A 17736-nucleotide genomic window follows, 5' to 3' on the forward strand; every position below is an offset into this window, starting at 1 on the left:
ACTCGATGGGTGGCCTCTGCTTTCCTGGGGTTTAGATCCCTTGAAATGAAGGTCAATGGAAACTGCAGTTTCTTTATTAACACAACCCGAGCATAGGATGGAGGAGATCAACACAGCATTAACATCCCAGCAGATCTTTCTTTCCCATTACGTTTCCAAGGAAGTTGCAAACTCAGTTTTGGATCCAACACAGAACAAAACATGTCTCCATCTCTCCAGCATCAGGAAAACACTTTCACTTTCTCTCTCTCTCTCTCTCTCTCTCTCTCACACACACACACACACACACACACACACACGTACATATTTAGCCTATTCTTTTCCATCCCAGAATAACCCGGCATCCAGCCAAGCGTGGTGGAAGAAGGCCCACCCATTTGTCTCTATAGCAACAGAACTCACTCTAAGAAACAGGTGATGGGTAAAATTAGCTGAGCTGCCCCAAAGGTGCCTGTCTGACTTGTTCCGCAACTCTGATAGATTCTAACACCAGATGCACAGAATCACAGGTTTGGAAGGGTGCTATGGTCATCCAGACTGACCCCCAACCCAAAACAATCTGTTATTTGGCTGGAGAACTGTACTGCAAAATTTGGAGCAATGTGAACTTAGAAAAAGACAGTATTCCAGTTCACATAGAACTTTGGAAATTGCAAAATAGGCAATTTGTTTTTAATTGCAAGGTGAATCCAATGTCTCCCCAACCCCTAGTTCCTACCAGCACAACACCTCTCACCTTTTGATCTTTCACTTGCTGCTCTTTGCTCTCCACAGGCAGCTCATCAGCCAAAGAATCGTCCTCTTCCGACTGCACTTTCAGGTCATCTTCGGGCAAAGTCAGAATGTACTCTGGGATCGCGCCAGCAGCTTCCACCTCATCCCTTTCCTCCTGCAGGGGAAGAAACCCCACTGGCCCTTAGTCAAAGTTGCGCCCACTCTACAAGCATTATCCAATATTCATTTTCCAGGTGTCTTTTACCAGTGAGTATAGAAACACCAGCAAAGTTCTCAGGCACAAGACCCATGCAAATGCTTCATCTGAAACCCCTGAAAACAAAACAAAAAAGCGACCACAACCTGGAATGTTAAAGTGTGTATTAATTGTGGCCACATCTGGCTACACTCCTCAGATGTATTTTGTAAAATAAAATAATAATAATAATAATAATAATAATAATAATAATAATAATAATAATAATTTTATTCATACCCTGCCCATCTGGCTGGGTTTCCCCAGCCACTCTGGGCAGCTTCCAACAAAATATTAAAATACAATAGTCCTTCAGATATTAAAAGCTTCCCTAAACAGGGCTGCCTTCAGATGTCTCCTAAAAGTCTGGTAGTTGTTTTTTCCTTTGACATCTAGTGGGAGGGTGTTCTACAGGGCAGCCGCCACTACCGAGAACCCTTCACCCAAGTAAAAATAGCAATGAACATGTGTGGACTATGACTGAGGATTCCCCCTCAAGCTCAGAGATGGGGAACCGGTGACCCTGCAGATGTTTTCAGGCTTCAAATCCCATCAACCCCAGCAAACCATCAGGGATGATGGGATTTGTAGTCCAGTGGAGGGCCACTGCTTTGGTTGCTGGCCCGAACTTATGGAAGGAAAACTCTTAAAATTCAGGTTTTCCTAACTGCCTAGATGTGTTTTCTTTGTGCTATAAAACTTTCCTCCATTCCCTTTGCCATCCAACCCAACCTTCTCCAGCTGGCCAAAGTTACTGCTGCTGAAACCTCCCTCACGCAATATCCTGTTGCCACGACAATACTCCAGCAACTAGGCCTGGCCTGTATAGGCTTTTGCCCAAATGAAGTCTTACTTGCAACTGTGGTTGTTCCAGTTTGGTGCTTGGCCCAAAAGCCTCATCCTGGGCTGCGTAACCCGGTGGCAACCCCAAGGATGTCGAGGCACAGATACTTTCATGAGGATCCAATCGGGGAGAGAACTGCACGTCCAAAGGCTTTGATAAAGCAACAGAGGTAGAAATAGGGCGCAGCAGGCGAGCCTTGGATTCCTCCAGCCCCTGAACAGCCAAGTGGGCAGGCTGCTTCAGAAGGGAATTATCCAACCAGAGCAGCCTTGGTTCAGAGAAGGCAGAATACGACACAAGTTTCTTCGCCTCGGATGCTGCAGGCTGCCTTGCCTGGAGTAGGGAACGATAAACGAAAAATTATTGGCAGGAATGAGGGTGTTCATGCAATACCACCCATAAGTGTATATACAGTGTGTGGAAAACACTTGGCTGTACAGTGGTACCTCGGGTTACATACGCTTCAGGTTACAGACTCCACTAACCCAGAAATAGTGCTTCAGGTTAAGAACTTTGCTTCAGGATGAGAACAGAAATCGTGCTCCGGCGGTGCAGTGGCAGGCCCCATTAGCTAAAGCGGTGCTTCAAGTTAAGAACAGTTTCAGGTTACGAACGGACCTCCGGAACGAATTAAGTACTTAATCTGAGGTACCACTGTACAAATCAGCAAGCGTACACTCTTTCGCACAAACACATGTACCTATATAGACAGCCTGCACCTGTGTTCAGCGTAACACATGAAAAAGCTTAACGCCAAGTAGAATCCCATTCACCTTTACATCTGCCATACAACTCTGACTTCCCTTGGCTGGCGACAGAACACTGGGGGGGGGCAGGTATAGCAGCAGCAGCCTGCAGCGCAGATCTACACATTCAGGTGTATCACACGGGACCTATTTCCTGGTACTATGCTACTTCTGAAATGTCGAAACGTTTTCCCTGCATCAAAATCTCCCCACCCACATTGGAGATGTGCAGGAACTGAACTGATCCCACAACACCCACCCATCTGGGAGCACCCAAAGGGGGAAAAGGAAAAGAAACCCCAGCTCCATTTGAATCAACTCCTAGTGATGACGCCTTGTGGCTTCCGCTTCTGAGCACACCTAAGAATTATCATTTTGTGAAAAACCCTGCCTTTCTAGCATGGTGACAAACATGTCTTCCCCAGGATTCTTTGGGTGGGGAGGGCTTTGACCATTAACCCCATCATGGATCAGACATGCATCCAAATAAACCATATCTTGTGAAATCATTATTGTTGGTGGTGGTTATTGCTAGTAGCATTACCACAGCCATGCTTACCTGTGTCTGCTCAAGGACTGAGCCAAGCCATTTGAAAGCCAGAGGATTTGGCATTGTCAGGGAGTCTGCCACGACCTGGCTCTGGGCACTGAGGGGCTTCAGCGAGGCTAGCCATGAAGCAGACGGGGTAATGGGCTGCAAGAGTCGGGCCTGGGCTTCCTCCAGCTTTGGAAGGTTGAGAGAAGCAGGGGCGCAAGCATGAAGCGAGGGCTTCTCCCCAAAGAGGGAGGCAGAGGAATCCATGGACTTCACTGGGAAGGCCGCTGGGTACTTGGAGGTCTGCAAAGAGAAAGAATAGACTTTGGAACTCAACACGAAGAAGCCCTATGCAGATTGGAGACCAGGATGCCTGAAAGAGCCTCTCATCCCTTATAAAACCAGCTGAATGCTACACTCTTAATGCATTTTTAACCTTTTGTTGGAAGCCGCCCAGAGTGGTTGGGGAAACCCAGCCAGATGGGAGGGATATTATTATTATAATTATTATTATTATTATTAACTCTGCAGGAGGCTGTGCTGCACATGCCACCACCTCAGGTGTCATAATCAGGCCTCTGGTGTGGAGGCACCTACTTGTTGCAAAACCACCACCACCCCACCATTATTTATTATACAGGAACGTTATTGTATTTAAAATTTCTCTTTTTTGACCAGCTGTCTTAAGTGGAGATCTTCAGCCCACTCAGTACCCGTATTGGATTTGTAATTGTTTTCATGGCTTTGCAATTCCAGATGATGCCTTCAGAATACTTAGAGGGGCATAAAATTCTTGCAGAACTGCATCTCTGGTGCACAATAAGTGGAAGATCATTATCATTGTTTATTACACTGTTCTTTGCATTCTGAACCAAGGGAAAGTTTATTCTGAATTTGTTAAGCAGGGTACCCGATGCCAATGATCAAGCAAAATCATATATTTGCTGTGCAACTCTTCAACAGATTTGTGTCGGACAAGAGTGGCAAGATTTGCAGTGGCTGCTCAAAAGTTTTTATTAAAAGGCTGGCTGGTCACCTTATCAAGGCTGCTGTAGCGGTAGAATACCTGCATGGGCTAAGATGACCACTGAGGTCCCTTCCCAATTCCTGTGTTGCTACCTTTGTACCTTCACCTTGCACATAGCACCTAGAAAGCTTCCTGTAAATCAGCAGCACAAGTTAATGAACAAACTAAGCATCCTTAGTGTGAATTTAACATGCCGGTGTTTTAACGAAGTGTTTCTTAGACCCCATACTGCCACTTCTTTAAGCGAACATTGCTGGCTCTCCAAATGTTGTCAGGTCTCAATAGATCTCAGGAAATGCTTCACACAAGCTCTCAGTGAGAAATGTTGCAGTTGTGGGGTGGTATCCTTTCAACACTTGGGGTGTAAAAGACTCCAGGTTTAAGGTTTAAGGTTATGCATCCTTTTAGCACAGCACCCCCTTGTGGCACCATAACATGGTGTAAATATATATATATTTTTGCAAAGCAGAAAATTTGAGGGAATGAAGTTGGAAGAAGTCTGAAGGTCCAGGCAGCAGTGGAGTAGCGTGGGGGGTGCAGGGGGGGCCGGCCGCACCGGGCGCAACATCTGGGGGTTAGGGGGCGCAAATCCATGGGTTAGGGGGCGCAAATCCACAGGTTAGGGGGCGCAAATTACTTGCCTTGCCCCGGGTGCTGACAACCCACGCTACGCCACTGCCAGGCAGGGCCCACCCTGCCACTCATAGCTGCAGCCACAGCATTCCACCCTATCCAAATGTTCACTGAGTCACAAAGCCTTGCACAACCACCCCTAGCTGCAACCCCCAGGCTCTTCCTGCCTCCTGGTTAATTCAATTAATTCCCTTGTTTATCTGAAGCCACTGTCTCTCGGTTCCTGCTTTCAGTTCCTGTATTTCCCTGCAGCGTTGGCGCCCGCCACAATGAAACTCCCTCCCTTATCTCCTATTCTGCACATTTAACAAACAAACGCGTTGGGCAAACATCCATAGGGATCTGCCATGTAAACCAAAGCCAGACCACTGGGTCCATCTGGCTCAGTAATGCATACACTGACCTGCAGCGACTCTTCCGGGTTTCATGCAGTGATTGCTCTCTCTCCCCCAGCCCCAAAGCAGATATACCTGCCACTGAACCTGGCAACCTCTACATGCCAAACTCTACCACTGAGCCACACCCATGGCTTGGAGAAGCTTTAAGTCAATGAACGTTAAAGGCACAGGAGTCACACACACACCCAGCAGCCCCTTATTGCCAGTTGGCAACCAGAAACCATGGTTTGCGCGCGTTGCAGGAAACCAATTCCACCCGAATTCATTCAGGCTTGCAAATTCGGTACAGGTTGGCCAAAGAGTCACCGCTATAAGCTGCTTCCTCCCTCCATTTAGTTATTATTATTATGATGATATACCACCCACCTGAGCTGATCGCAATCTTTCTCTTTCTCGCATTCCACAATCTTCCTCTTTCTCTTTCCTCCTATCAGGGATTCCCCCCCCCCTTCTGCGAAATTTTCAAAAGGACTCTCAAGGCGGGGTCCGCCTCTGCTGCAAACTACAGCCTCTTTCCCTGAAATATTAGCCGGCGCCACCCCCTAACCGCCTTTGGAGAGGTACGGGGTGGGTGGTCAGCCCCACCAACAGAGCCTGTTTTATCGGTTTTCTTGGAGAGGTCGGTGCTCACCAACCCCTGAAAACCGAGTCGCCTGCACGCCTCCAGCCAGCCCTTCCCGGACGCGGAAGCTCAAGCGGAGAAACCACAGCCGGCGCAAGCACCGCCTAGGCGGAGCCTGGACTGCGCCCAAGAAGCGTCTCCCTCCCTGCCTCCCTCCCGGCAGCAAAAGCCCACGCACCTCCGGAGGGACCCAGGTGTCCAAGTCACCGGATTTGTTCCACGCGTCCGCGCTAGAGCCCCCCGGAGAAAAAAGGCGGTCCCGGCTGGTGGTTTATAAAGTGTCACGTTTCAGAAAGAGGCTTTGGGCGAGGAAACCCGGGAAGCCTGACCTCTCTGGTCCGCCAAGGCTTTTAACCCGTTAGAGCTCATGTTGCACGAGAAGAACCCAGGAGTCCTGGCTCTTGAATCCGGAGAGCGCACTCACCGTTCAAGGAGTTGGAAAGGGAGGAAGCGGGAGTCCTGGCTCCAGCTTCGACTTAGTCGTTTTGTTTATAAACCACTCGACTGCAAGAGCGTCCATGCAGTTCACAAAGATGGGATACAAAAAATAATTTTTAAAAAATGAATCAGTTATGACTATAAAATCAAATGCCAATTAAAATATCTCATGGGTTTCTGTATTAATAATAATAATAATAATAATAATAATAATAATAATAATAATAATAATAATAATACTGTCTTGTACCCGCAGGTCTCAGGGTGGTTACAACAGAAAATCACCATATAAAAACACAAAATACATAATAAAAACAAAAACAGCTCAATAACCCCTCTTCCCCAACTTTTTTTTTTTTAGTCTTTGTTAGGTCAGGTGTGGAGAGGTCAGTAGGAAAGGGACATACCGGTAATCAGACCTTGATTGGAAGAGAGCCCTGTAAACTTGAGCCCACAATTAAATAATTGGGTGGGGTGGGGGGGTGAGGTATCAGAGGCAAGAAGATTTACTTGAGAGCCCCCCTCTCAATCGTATTATAGTCACAATAGTATACAGTTCCCCACACTTTTTCTCTGGGCCACATTTTCAGAATAAAAAATTGCTCACACCACATCAATTTTTTTACTGATCAGTAATGCATTAGAAAACACGAAGAAAAACCCCTAGCAGTGCTTGATTTGTAGCACAGAACACAGCTACTTTATAAAATGATTGTGGGACACCCATAAAGTATGCAACAATGCAGATACGTTTGGCGAAAACATTGCCAAAATATAAACAAGCCTCTTACATACGTGCCTTAAATATGTATACAGACTCAATGAGAGGTGTGAGCTTGCTTTCACAGGGTAATCTCATTTATTTATTCAGTCTAATCTGAAACAAACTCTCATCTCGTCAGCACAAAGAAACCTTTGTTGCATGTATATGTATAGTTTGGGGGAAGTTGCCCCTCCGGCAGATATAATGCACATGCAGCCCACTACCAAAATCAGCACAATCACTTTTGTGACTTTTGTAATTTGTCCCCACAAAACACTTCATCACAGTTTCTTCAAAGGACCTTTGCTGCACAAAGTGGTATGACATTGCTTTAAATGTATAGCAGAGGGTGGCCCTTTAGCAGATGTTTGATATGCATGAATCAGCAGGTTAAGGTTTCCACCAGCAGGAACACAAGCATTGTCTGCAGACTGCCTTTAAAGCTGCAGTGGCCCTTTTGAAAATCTGGCAAGGGCCTTGCAATAGCATTAAAAATCCAGCAATAAAAGCCAGCAACCCCAACAGGGAAAGTGAAATAATGTTCCTTAAGAGCAGGATTAATCACAGCCGTATTTTTTAAAACAAGCAAAACACCGCCTACGATAACATGTGTTATAAGCTAAATAGTGGGCAGCTTAATTGTTGTGTACACATCATTTTGCAACTCATCGCTTAATAGAGAAGCTCTTGCATTGAACCCTATCTAGCACAGGGGGTGGTGAGCTTTTCTCAGAGGGTGGGCTGCATTCTCTTCTGAGGGGGCAACAGTAGGCAGGGCCTAAGTGGGCACAGCATTGAATCTAAATATTACCCTCTTTCTCCTCCAGGCAGGCAAGCAAGGGGTGTTAACAGAGTTCAAGGCCTGCCAGTCGAAAAGATTCCACCCCAATCAAGGCTGAAGAATTCAACTCTTGCTTCTGATAATTTCATCATATTGAAGGAAGTACGGGAAATCCCACTCTCGCCCACAGCATTTTGCCTCTCTGCTTGTTCCTCACAGAAGTACTTGCCTTTTTAACAGCTGCACAACAGGCAGCAATTCAACAGATGCAGCTTTAACCAAGCATAGTGGAAATGAAGTGGTGGTTTAAAAACAACACTGCTGCCCTTTGGTTTTTGCTTGGTGTGGTTCCATTAGAAGCACCAAGCTGGTTCACACAAGTCATGGTTATTTCTTGGTAACTGCAGCATCAAACGGTATTAACACCTCAGGCAGAATTCTCACATTGCCTCCCTTGCAATGTTTTTTCAAGCGAGCCATGTCTATCGCATCGAATCATAGGACAGTACAGTGGTACCTCAGGTTAAGAACTTAATTCGTTCTGGAGGTCCGTTCTTAACCCGAAACTGTTAGCCTGAAACACCACTTTAGCTAATGGGGCCTCCCGCTGCCACTGCACCGCCAGAGCACGATTTCTGTTCTCATCCTGAAGCAAAGTTCTTAACCCGAGGTACTATTTCTGGGTTAGCAGAGTCTGTAACCTGAAGCATCTGTAACCTGAGGTACCACTGTAGAGTTGGAAGGGACCTTGAGGGTCCTCTAGTCCCTGAAGTATAGAGCAGGGGTGTGGAAATGAGGTATTGCCAACCTTTTGGGGACCATGAGGCAGGTGAGATGACTCAAAATGGCTGCCACATCACCTACACCAGCCACCGTCACAGTCACTCTGAGAGGGAAGCTCTTTGCACCGCTCAGTTCAGAACAGAGGTTGGGTGTCAAGTCTCAGCATCCAATGAAATGTGAGCACATTTAAGGGGTGCGTTCAATGTAAGAGAAGCTCAGCCACAAGTTGAGCAGGGAGACAGAACTTTCTGTTGTGCCTTGTTGGGGTTTTTTTGAGGGGATAATCACTGAGACTTTTTGCAAGCACTATAGAAGGTGGGTACCCTGGCAACCATTAGCGGTCCTTTTAGGCTACGGCTCTTATAATCCTCAACACCTGGCCATGCTGGCTACTGTTAATGGGAGCCGGAGTCCAGTTAATGTGCAAAGGACTGCCAGCTCCCCTTGCCCCTGCTGCACAAGCACAGAGACGCATGCATGTGCCCACCATTCCTAGAGTTTCTGCCGCTATGAAAGCTGTGCAGCTGATTCCACAGAAAACTGGGGAGGCGTCTCAGGAGTACTGATACGGCAACTCTGTCGAAGAATCAGCAGGGATCTCCACACTAGCCGTATCTAAGGGCGAAGGCTGTTTGCTCCTCAGAGAAGGAGGAACTTCTAAGATGCAGGCCCTGAGGTCTGCGTAAGCCTGAGGCAGCGTCCCGACGCTGACCCAGCGGTCATGGGTCGGGTTGTAGCAGTGGATCAGGTGGGTGTCGCGATAGGTGTTGTGGCTGTAACCTCCCATGATGTAGAGCTCTCCGTCCAAGACGGCGGAGGCGGCGATGACGTGGGCCTGTGGCAGAGGGGCAAGAGCGGCCCACACGTCCAGGCCCGGGCTGTACACTTCGCAGGCCAGCTGGTCAGCGTAGCCCCCGTGTCCATCCCGCCATCGCAGGCCTCCTGCCACGTAGAGGTGCCCACCCATAGCTTCCATGTTGTGGCCTGCGCGCTCCTCTCGCATCATGGCCAGCGGGATGGGCGCTGCGCCCGGACGGTACTGGATCAAGGAGGACTGGCAGCGGCACGAGCCGTCACTGCCCCCAGAGACGTAGATGACTCCGTCCAGGATGCAGGCTGCATGGCCACAGAGCGGAGCGGGCAGAGGTTCACATGGCCTAGTGGGAAGGAACAGGGAGGAAATGTATATTATTCACACAACACATAGTTAAACCATGGCATTCAGAATGGCAAGAGGTGGTCCCCCGACCACAGCAACAATAGGAGCATCACAGTGCCAGCCCTTTCCTCAGAAACAGTTCCCCACAGCGTGTTGGAATATGAAGGTCTTCATCGGCTGGCGGAAGAACACAAGGAGGGAGCCAGTCTAACTTCTCTAGGAAACTACAATTCCCAGAGTTTCTTAGGGTAAGCCACAACTGTGTAAAGTGATGTGATGCCACTTTAAAAGTGTATCCTAAGTTTCTAGCATCTGTACAACCTGAAAATTAAGGCAAAATGTACAGGCACTATTGTTGTCATTTTTTGTGCTCCTGAGAAACTTGTGTTCCTCGTTTCAATATTTTACTTTGTCACTCTCTCTCTCACACACACCCAAAATCATTTGTTACCTCGGTCCCACCTCAGTCTTTTACTCCCCGGGTTAAAATTTATCCAGTTCCTTCACTCTTGGACTTGTTTTCCTGATGGTTACCCTCCTCTGAACCCGTTCCATGTGTCTATATGCAGATGAAAATGCTGCACCCGATACTGAACTCCAGGTGAGGTTTGACAAAGCCCCCCCCCAACACACAATTCCTCACCTCCAGGCATTGGTCTGGGGGTCATAGCACTCCACTGTATCCAGGCAGTAGGCATCGTTGGAGCTGCCTCCCAGGGCATAGAAAAAGCCATCCTGGTAGAGCACCTGGAAATAGCTCCGGTGACTTGTCATGTCGGCCAACCGCTCCCAACTCCCACAGAGAGGGTCGAACCTGCAAGAGGGGAGTGTCAGGGAACAAAGACGGCGCTTGGAAGCAACCCCACATCCCCGCAACTCTGAATCTGCTCCTAAAATTAAAGGTTCAGAAGCATCCCTCATTATGTTGTCTGTCCTTCACATCTTTCCACCTTTTCCACAGTGGCTTTAGAACATTCATGTCAAATTTCTGGACAGCCAAATGCTGCCAAAGGCAACATGTCCCTTCCTGTTTGAGGAACCTGATCAGAGAGCAATGGATTGCTGGAAGGGCAGCACACCAACAATCTATTTTTCATTCTCTTGAGCCAGTCAATCACCAACATCCAGGGCGTATGCTACTGGAACCCAGGGATGGGCCAAAACCTAATGGGGCTGCTGGTGGTGGTGGAAGCTGCAGCCAATCAGGACTGAGACGCAAGGGGGTCTTCTAATCTTTCTCACTGCCTGTGTACCAGGCTTTGATTGGCTCCCAGCCCAGATTCCTGATTGGCTGGAGAGCCCTATAAAACTCTACAGGTCAGGCCAGCACCAGTTATGGACATTCTGACTGCTGAACACCTTCTCTGACACCTGCTTTTGACCCCCCACCCCTCTTTTGCCCCCTTATCACCCTGTTCAATAGACTACTTCTCCAAACATCCACCTCCACTCTGGCCTACGCAACTGTACTGATGATCTCCCAGCTGAAATACTGATTCTGAAGACCTGTTTATCCTTCCCATGCCCCACCCACAACTCTTCTCACATCGCGGAACTTGCAACCTGGTTCTTTCCCTCTCACCCACTCTAATTCCAAAGGCAAGAATCCTTGTCTCACTTGAACACTGAGCACATGGTGTCCCTGGTCCCATAGTAGTCCTTTCCACCAAAGATGTACATCACGTTGTCCTTGACTGCCACAGCATGCCGGAAGCGTGCCCCCTCTGGGAGCTCCCCAAGACGACGCCACTCAACCTGCTTGACCAAACCGATGCTGCTAATGAACCGGTGGGCGAACCATAAGTCCCGGCTAGGGCTGCGAGTGGCCATATTCTTTGCCAGCGTATCTCCTCCGCTGATGGCGATCACCTTCTCTGGGTACCTCACCCGGCAAGGGAGTTGCTCCAGCTTGGAAGGGCCTGGCGGGATGCTAGCTAAGGATTCGACCATGAGGCTATAGAGCCGACCTGGGGAGGCCATAATTTCTACCGCGCGAACCTGTTTGAGCTCCCGGGTGGACATCAGAGGGAACCTGATGCAACGCAAGACTTGCTCGGCACGGTCCATCCGTCCTTCCCGGTCAGCTTCCAGCCATCGGACGGCTCCTTGGAAGGCCTCCAATTCATTGAGGATATAGAGGGCATCAGAGCTGAGGAAGTGCACAAGCTGGCTGGCCGGAAGGTCCAGGAACTTGGGCGTCCTCGTGACCTGAGCAAAGTTCCTCAGCACAAAGTTCTCAGCGGCGCTTTCCAGATCATGAAGGTCGTAGGCATGTGCGAAGGAGAGGACATCCAAGCTGGATTCGGGAGTCAGCTTGTGGCGGAAAAAATCCAGGCAGAGTTCCAAGATGCCGGAGACCTGATACTGGAGGGCAGCCTGGGCAGCATCAAAGAGGTTGTCCCATCCGCCTGCCAGTGTTCCCGAGTACACAAAGGAAATGACCAGGCCCAGATCAGTTGAGGTGAAGCGGGTGCAGAGAGGGGCGTCCGCCTGGCGGGATTCCTTCATGCCACTGGTGAACATGCCGTGGAAGAACTCGCAGCCGCAGGCCAAGGCTAGTCGGTGAACTGGAAGGAGGGAAGATGAGATCAGGGGACCCAACAGCCATATCTCGGTTAGGAACCTATAGTCCCCAACCCAAAACATCTAGCCTTCCCATTCCATCCCACCTCACAGATCCCATTCCTATCAGTATGTGGGGCTTCCCCTCAAGCTCTGCCTTGTTCACCTTGATAGATATCTTCCTCAGCTTTAAGCTCCAGGTCCCAGCCGATGCCTTTCTCATAAAGCTCCTCCAGGCCCCGCAGTGTCTCCCATTTCTCATCCTCTGGACTCAGCCTGTCCTCTGCCTCCATCCCAATCAACACCGCCTTGCAAATCTCGGCCACGCGAGGGACGCCCAGGGCCTCTGCAGCATCCAAGATCTCCCCAGCCTTCTCTGGTGTGGCCTCCAGCTCCCCAGTGTAGGCAAAATTCAAGATGGCCTCCCAGCCACATGGCGTGGTCACGCCATCCAGCTCCACCGTGCCGTGCTCCCCACATTCCAAGCGTTGACGGAAGACCGAGCTCACTGCAGCAAGGACAGCGCTGTGGGCGTCGTAGTCCCTTAGGCCCAGGGTGACAACCACGTCCACGAGATGGCGCTGTTCTCTCAGCTGCTGAGCCACAGCAAAGAACCCATCGGCGTGGCCCTCATTCCGCAGCTCCAGCTGCTGCCCCACAGCGCCCTCTGAGGGGCTGTCGGTGCATGACATCGCCTCTTGAAAAGAAGACTGACCTGTGGGAAGAGAAGGAATGGAAATAATAAGGCAATGCAGCACTGGGGAATCATAGAACTGCAGAGGGGAAGGGACCCTTGAGGGTCATCCAGTCCAGCCCCCTGCAATGCAGGGATCTCAGCTAGAGTATCCATGGCGGGTGACCATCCAACCTCCAATGAAGGAGAGTCCACCACACCACCTTCTGAGGGAGTCTGACCCAAGCCATGGGCTTCGTGTTGCAAGAAAGGAGATTCCGACTAAACACCAGGAAGAACTTTCTGAAGGTGAAGGAATGCCATAGAACTGGAGACGGAGATGCACAGCTACATCCCAAAACACGCTCTTAAGTAACCCAGATTTAAAACACTACCACACTACCACAGTCCACACCGCAATTGCTTGTGTGGTGACAGAGCTTCTTTTCCTGACAGCTGCGACCATGATAATATTTCACACCAAAGAATAAAAAAGATTTCGACTGTAAAATATTCTAAAATTGTTGGCTAAGGCGGCATACACACCATGCATTAAAAGCACATTCCTCGCAAAGAATCCTGGGAATTGTAGTTTACCCCCTCACGGAGCTACAGTTCGCAGTGCCCTTAACTGTCCTGGGTCTCCCAAACAGAGGCTCTTACTTGTCCGTAAGTTCAGAGAAATAATAGCAGCAGACACTAGACTCGGGAGTCATGGTTCAGGGGTTCAAGAGCAAGCAAGAAGTTCAGAAATGGATGGAAACTATTCTCCACGCTCCACCCACTAAGCTTTTAAAGAAGAGGTGCAGCATGCTCACTTGCGAGACTCGTTCATTTTGCGGCAAGGTCAGGGTTGCAAACGCACACTCCGGGTGGGTGAGTCGGATCCCATTTGCAAAGGCAGCGCCTGGTTTTTAGGTAGCAAAACCGAACCCTCCCATTCAGTCACTCTCACCTCAGGTTCCATCTCCCCACTTGGCTTCTCCAAGCCCTTCCCTGCTTCCATGGAGGCTCTGGGCTCTGCAGGAAAATCAGCCGGCAGGCTCCATAGTTCCCTGTACTGATTGTTAAAGCACTCTGGGAATTGTGGCTCTGGGAAGCATATAGGGGTCTCCTAAGAAACTCTCAACACACTTAACAAGCCACATCTCCCAGGATTCTGTGGGGACGACAACAGGGAAGCAATGACTGTCTAAAGGGATGCCGTTGTGCTTTATATCATAGGCATCGAGTTTCGCTCAACATTGTGGGGGCCCATTGCACACGTATGACATCACATATGTGGCACCCCCCCCCAACCTGGCCAGGCCGACTCACCCCACCATCCCTCACTGACCCACCACCAGCTGCCTTAGCTTTGTGAAAGGAACGTGCGGAACATAGATGCTTAGCCCCATGCGTCCCTTTGACGGTCCTCAAAAGGACACGACAGGGCCAAGCATCTTCATCCTGGCATGTCCTTTTGAGGATTTCCACGGGATTTGGGGGGACGGATCCCAAATCTTCTTAAATATATTGGGAGGAGACCCAAGGCCCCTGTAAATGGCACCCCTGCTTTATATCTATGGTGTGAATGTGTCCCGTGTCTCCTCACTGAGACATTTTGCTGCCTGAGGTGAAGGATAAAATGGCGTCTGTACTGTTCCATGTGGAGAATCTAATTGAACTGGCACAACTGACTACTATTTCAATATTGGCAAAACCGGTATTCTCCACTGCACCTGAGGCAACAAGCTACTAATGGAGAAGCAGGCCAGGCCTCACAGCTTTGTTCTCTAATACAGAAAACTACAGCCAGTCAGAAAACTACAGCCAGGAGCCTTTAAAGCCCTAAACAACCTCAGTCCTGTATACCTGAAGGAGCGTCTCCACCCCCATTGTTCAGCCTGAACACTGAGATCCAGCGCCAAGGGCCTTCTGGCAGTTCCCTCACTGCAAGAAGCCAAGTTACAGGGAAACAGGCAGAGGGCCTTCTTGGTAGTGGCACCCGCCCTGTGGAATGCCCTCCCACCAGATGTCCAAGAGAAAAACAACTACAGTACCAGACTTTTAGAAGACACCTGAAGGCAGCCCTGTTTAAGGAAGCTTTTAATGTTTAATAGGTTATTGTACTTTAGTGTTCGGTTGGAAGCCGCCCAGAGTGGCTGGGGAAACCCAGCCAGATGGGCAGGGTATAAATAAATTATTATTATTATTATTATTATTATTATTATTATTATTATTATACTGCTGAGCCCCCTGAAACCCATCCTTGAACCTGAGGTGGTTGCCTCCCAACACAGTGTTGTGGACCAAAGCTGCCTCAGTGGAAAACTGAATCTATTTTGACACCGGTAACATGGCAGGATCGTCCACTTCTCTCAATCACCATGTGTCTCTCTCCCAAATGAGAAGAATGGCTGGAAAAGGAAGGGGAAACTAGCCCTGCTGCCAGCCTGCCTTCTAGCACCCTCATTTTCCCTGCAGTTAACATTGGAAAACCTTTGGCGGTGTGGATGGGTGGGTGTTATGCAGATGATGCATAAAAAGCAAGTGTGCTTTAATTACAGCTGCAAAGAGTGTGCATGTTGCTTTTGCGTGATGTGTGCTTGTGATCCGAATCGGAGAACATGCAGTGAAGCTGTGTGCAAATTTCTTGGAAGCCAGAGTGATCACAATGTTCTAGCCAGTGCGGCATTTTTGTGGTGTCTCCTCAGGGACATACCTGTGTTGCTGTAGTGTGTTGCACATGCATGAGTGTGTTGTATGACTCAGTTTGCGAGGAGGAGGGCTGGATGTCCGTTTGTGTTGTGCTTTCGCACCTGGTACATTCTTAGAAAACTGCCGTAGGCGCTTAAGTTGCAAAACCTTAGGCTGAGATGCGGTTAAGACACCTGCCTTTCTTGAGAGCTTAATTGGGGAAAAGGCAGTGTGCATATATCCAAATCCCATAGGACAGACCACCCCCCACAGCTAACCCTCCCCCTCGCCCCACAATAAAGCTCTTCCTAAATACTCCCGGCATTGCTGAGCTGCTCAGTACCGTCCGGGGGGTCCCAAACTCAAGTCTCTCACCTGTTGGGTCTGTCCAGGCAGGGGGGGGGGCTTTCCTTAGCCTAATGAAGAACCCGTAGCTGGAGTGTTGACCTCTGGGGAATTTGGCCCACGTGGAAACTGGTGAGGTTAATTATAGCCTGGCCTGAGCTATTGAAGGAGGTGAGGGCAGGCAGAAGTCAAAGCCAGATGTAACTGGTCCAAGGAACCGAAAAATTCAGGCTGAATCATTCAAGTCCCCCCCCCCCCTTTTACAGCACCTTGAACATTGCTGGGAATGTTTACGTCGCTAAAAAGCTAGAGATTATGGAATGTGGGGCTGGAAAAGACAGGAAGCTTTTTATATGTGGCATTTTTCCAGGGTCTGAGGCTGACCTTTAAAGCATATATTTGTCCCCTACAAAGAAACTTGAGGACTGTAGTTTGTTAAGGGTGCTGGGAGTTATAGGTCTGTGAAGAATAAACTAATTTTTTTTTGACGGCGGCGGCAGCAGGGTGTGTGTGTGTGGATATGCTTTGAATGCTCTTCCACAGTCCGGTGGGCATGCAGCCACACAAATAATATCCTCCTTTTATCTTATATTCAGAGCTTATGGAATTCTAAGTAAGGTGATGGGGCAATGATCCTGGGGGGGTCTCTTCAAGTTCTCTGATTCTATGTGACTGGAGAGCTGAGCCTCTGGAAAACGTGAGGAAGGAGCAGAGTACGATGGAGGCGGCTGAGCTGGGGACAGAAATGTGCCCAGGTTCTGGCCTGAGATCTGGGAACGGAATGAGAAATAAGTATGGGCGTGTCCTCTTTAGGACAGGGCTACACCTCTGGAAAAGGGCTCTTTAATCTCCTCTTCGCCAGCTTCATTTGCATCATAGGGGAATTCCCTCAACAGTCTCGGAAAACTTTTTGTCCGGACTGGTTTTTCCAATGGGCCATAAAGAGAACAAGGGGATTTGCATGGGGGTGGGGGCAGAAACACCTGGAGCATGAGTAGGCAAACTAAGGACTGGGGGCCGGATCCGGCCCAATCACCTTCTCAATCTGGCCCGCAAACAGTCCGGGAATCAGTGTGTTTTTACATGAGTAGAATGTGTCCTTTTATTTAAAATGCATCTCTGGGTTATTTGTGGGGCATAGGAATTCGTTCATTTATTTCCTCAAAATATAGTCCAGCCCCCCACAAGGTCTGAGGGACAGTGGACCGGCCCCCTGCTGAAAAAGTTTGCTGACCCCTGACCTGGAGCATAAACACAGAGAGGAACTGAGATGAGTTGGGGGAGAGAAGGCAGGTGGAAAGAGGAGCACGTCGTTTTTTATTGCTTTCAAATCAAGTTAACAAATAAGTTAACGAAGATACTTACGTATAAAGTGGTACCTCGGGTTAAGAACTTAATTCGTTCTGGAGGTCCGTTCTTAACCTGAAACTGTTCTTAACCTGAAGCACCACTTTAGCTAATGGGGCCTCCCGCTGCCGCCATGTGATTTCTGTTCTCATCCTGAAGCAAAGTTCTTAACCCGAGGTATTATTTCTGGGTTAGCAGAGTCTGTAACCCGAAGTGTATGTAATCCAAGGTACCACTGTATATGGAACTTGCTCCCCCAGGAGGCAAGTCAGGGCCACCAACTGCAGTGGCGTAGCGTGGGGGGTGCAGGGGGGGCCGGCCGCACTGGGCGCAACATCTGGGGGTTAGGGTTAGGGGGCGCAAATCCACGGGTTAGGGGGCGCAAATTACTTGCCTTGCCCCGGGTGCTGACAACCCACGCTACGCCACTG

General features: G+C 49.2%; 2 protein-coding genes across 6 annotated transcripts in view; both read right to left on the bottom strand.

Annotated features, from left to right (window-relative positions):
* The window catches only part of TEP1 (telomerase associated protein 1), a gene marked incomplete at its 5' end in the record, with an annotated part of 52343 nt that extends 46534 nt beyond the window's left edge, over window positions 1-5809 (bottom strand). For 2 of the 4 annotated variants that reach the window (XM_083471073.1, XM_083471072.1), the window contains 4 exons: window positions 737-889; window positions 1824-2147; window positions 3120-3398; window positions 5520-5751. In XM_083471073.1, coding sequence (XP_083327199.1) covers window positions 737-889; window positions 1824-2147; window positions 3120-3398; window positions 5520-5552 — 789 coding nt within the window. Of the gene's footprint in view, window positions 1-736; window positions 890-1823; window positions 2148-3119; window positions 3399-5519 lie in introns of those variants that run through there. The other 2 variants (XM_083471074.1, XM_083471075.1) reach the window with 2 other exon arrangements.
* Window positions 5810-6816: 1007 nt separating this feature from the next.
* Window positions 6817-16083, bottom strand: KLHL33 (kelch like family member 33). Of its 2 annotated transcripts, XR_014518481.1 has the most exons (6): window positions 15989-16083; window positions 12428-12976; window positions 11318-12266; window positions 10343-10513; window positions 8484-9697; window positions 6817-8239 (listed from the first exon to the last, which is right to left on the bottom strand). XR_014518481.1 is itself a non-coding variant. In XM_083471143.1 (5 exons), the coding sequence occupies exons 2-5, from the start codon at window positions 12951-12953 to the stop codon at window positions 9094-9096; spliced, it is 2250 nt and encodes a 749-aa protein (XP_083327269.1). In that variant the 5' UTR covers window positions 12954-12976; window positions 15989-16058; the 3' UTR covers window positions 7124-9093. The 2 variants fall into 2 exon arrangements, 1 of the variants encoding a protein (XP_083327269.1); XM_083471143.1 differs by having other exon boundaries at window positions 7124-9697; window positions 15989-16058.
* Between the last annotated feature and the right edge of the window lie 1653 nt (window positions 16084-17736).

This window comes from Podarcis liolepis, assembly GCF_965112155.1.
Source record: "Podarcis liolepis genome assembly, chromosome: 13".
NCBI lineage: Eukaryota > Metazoa > Chordata > Lepidosauria > Squamata > Lacertidae > Podarcis > Podarcis liolepis.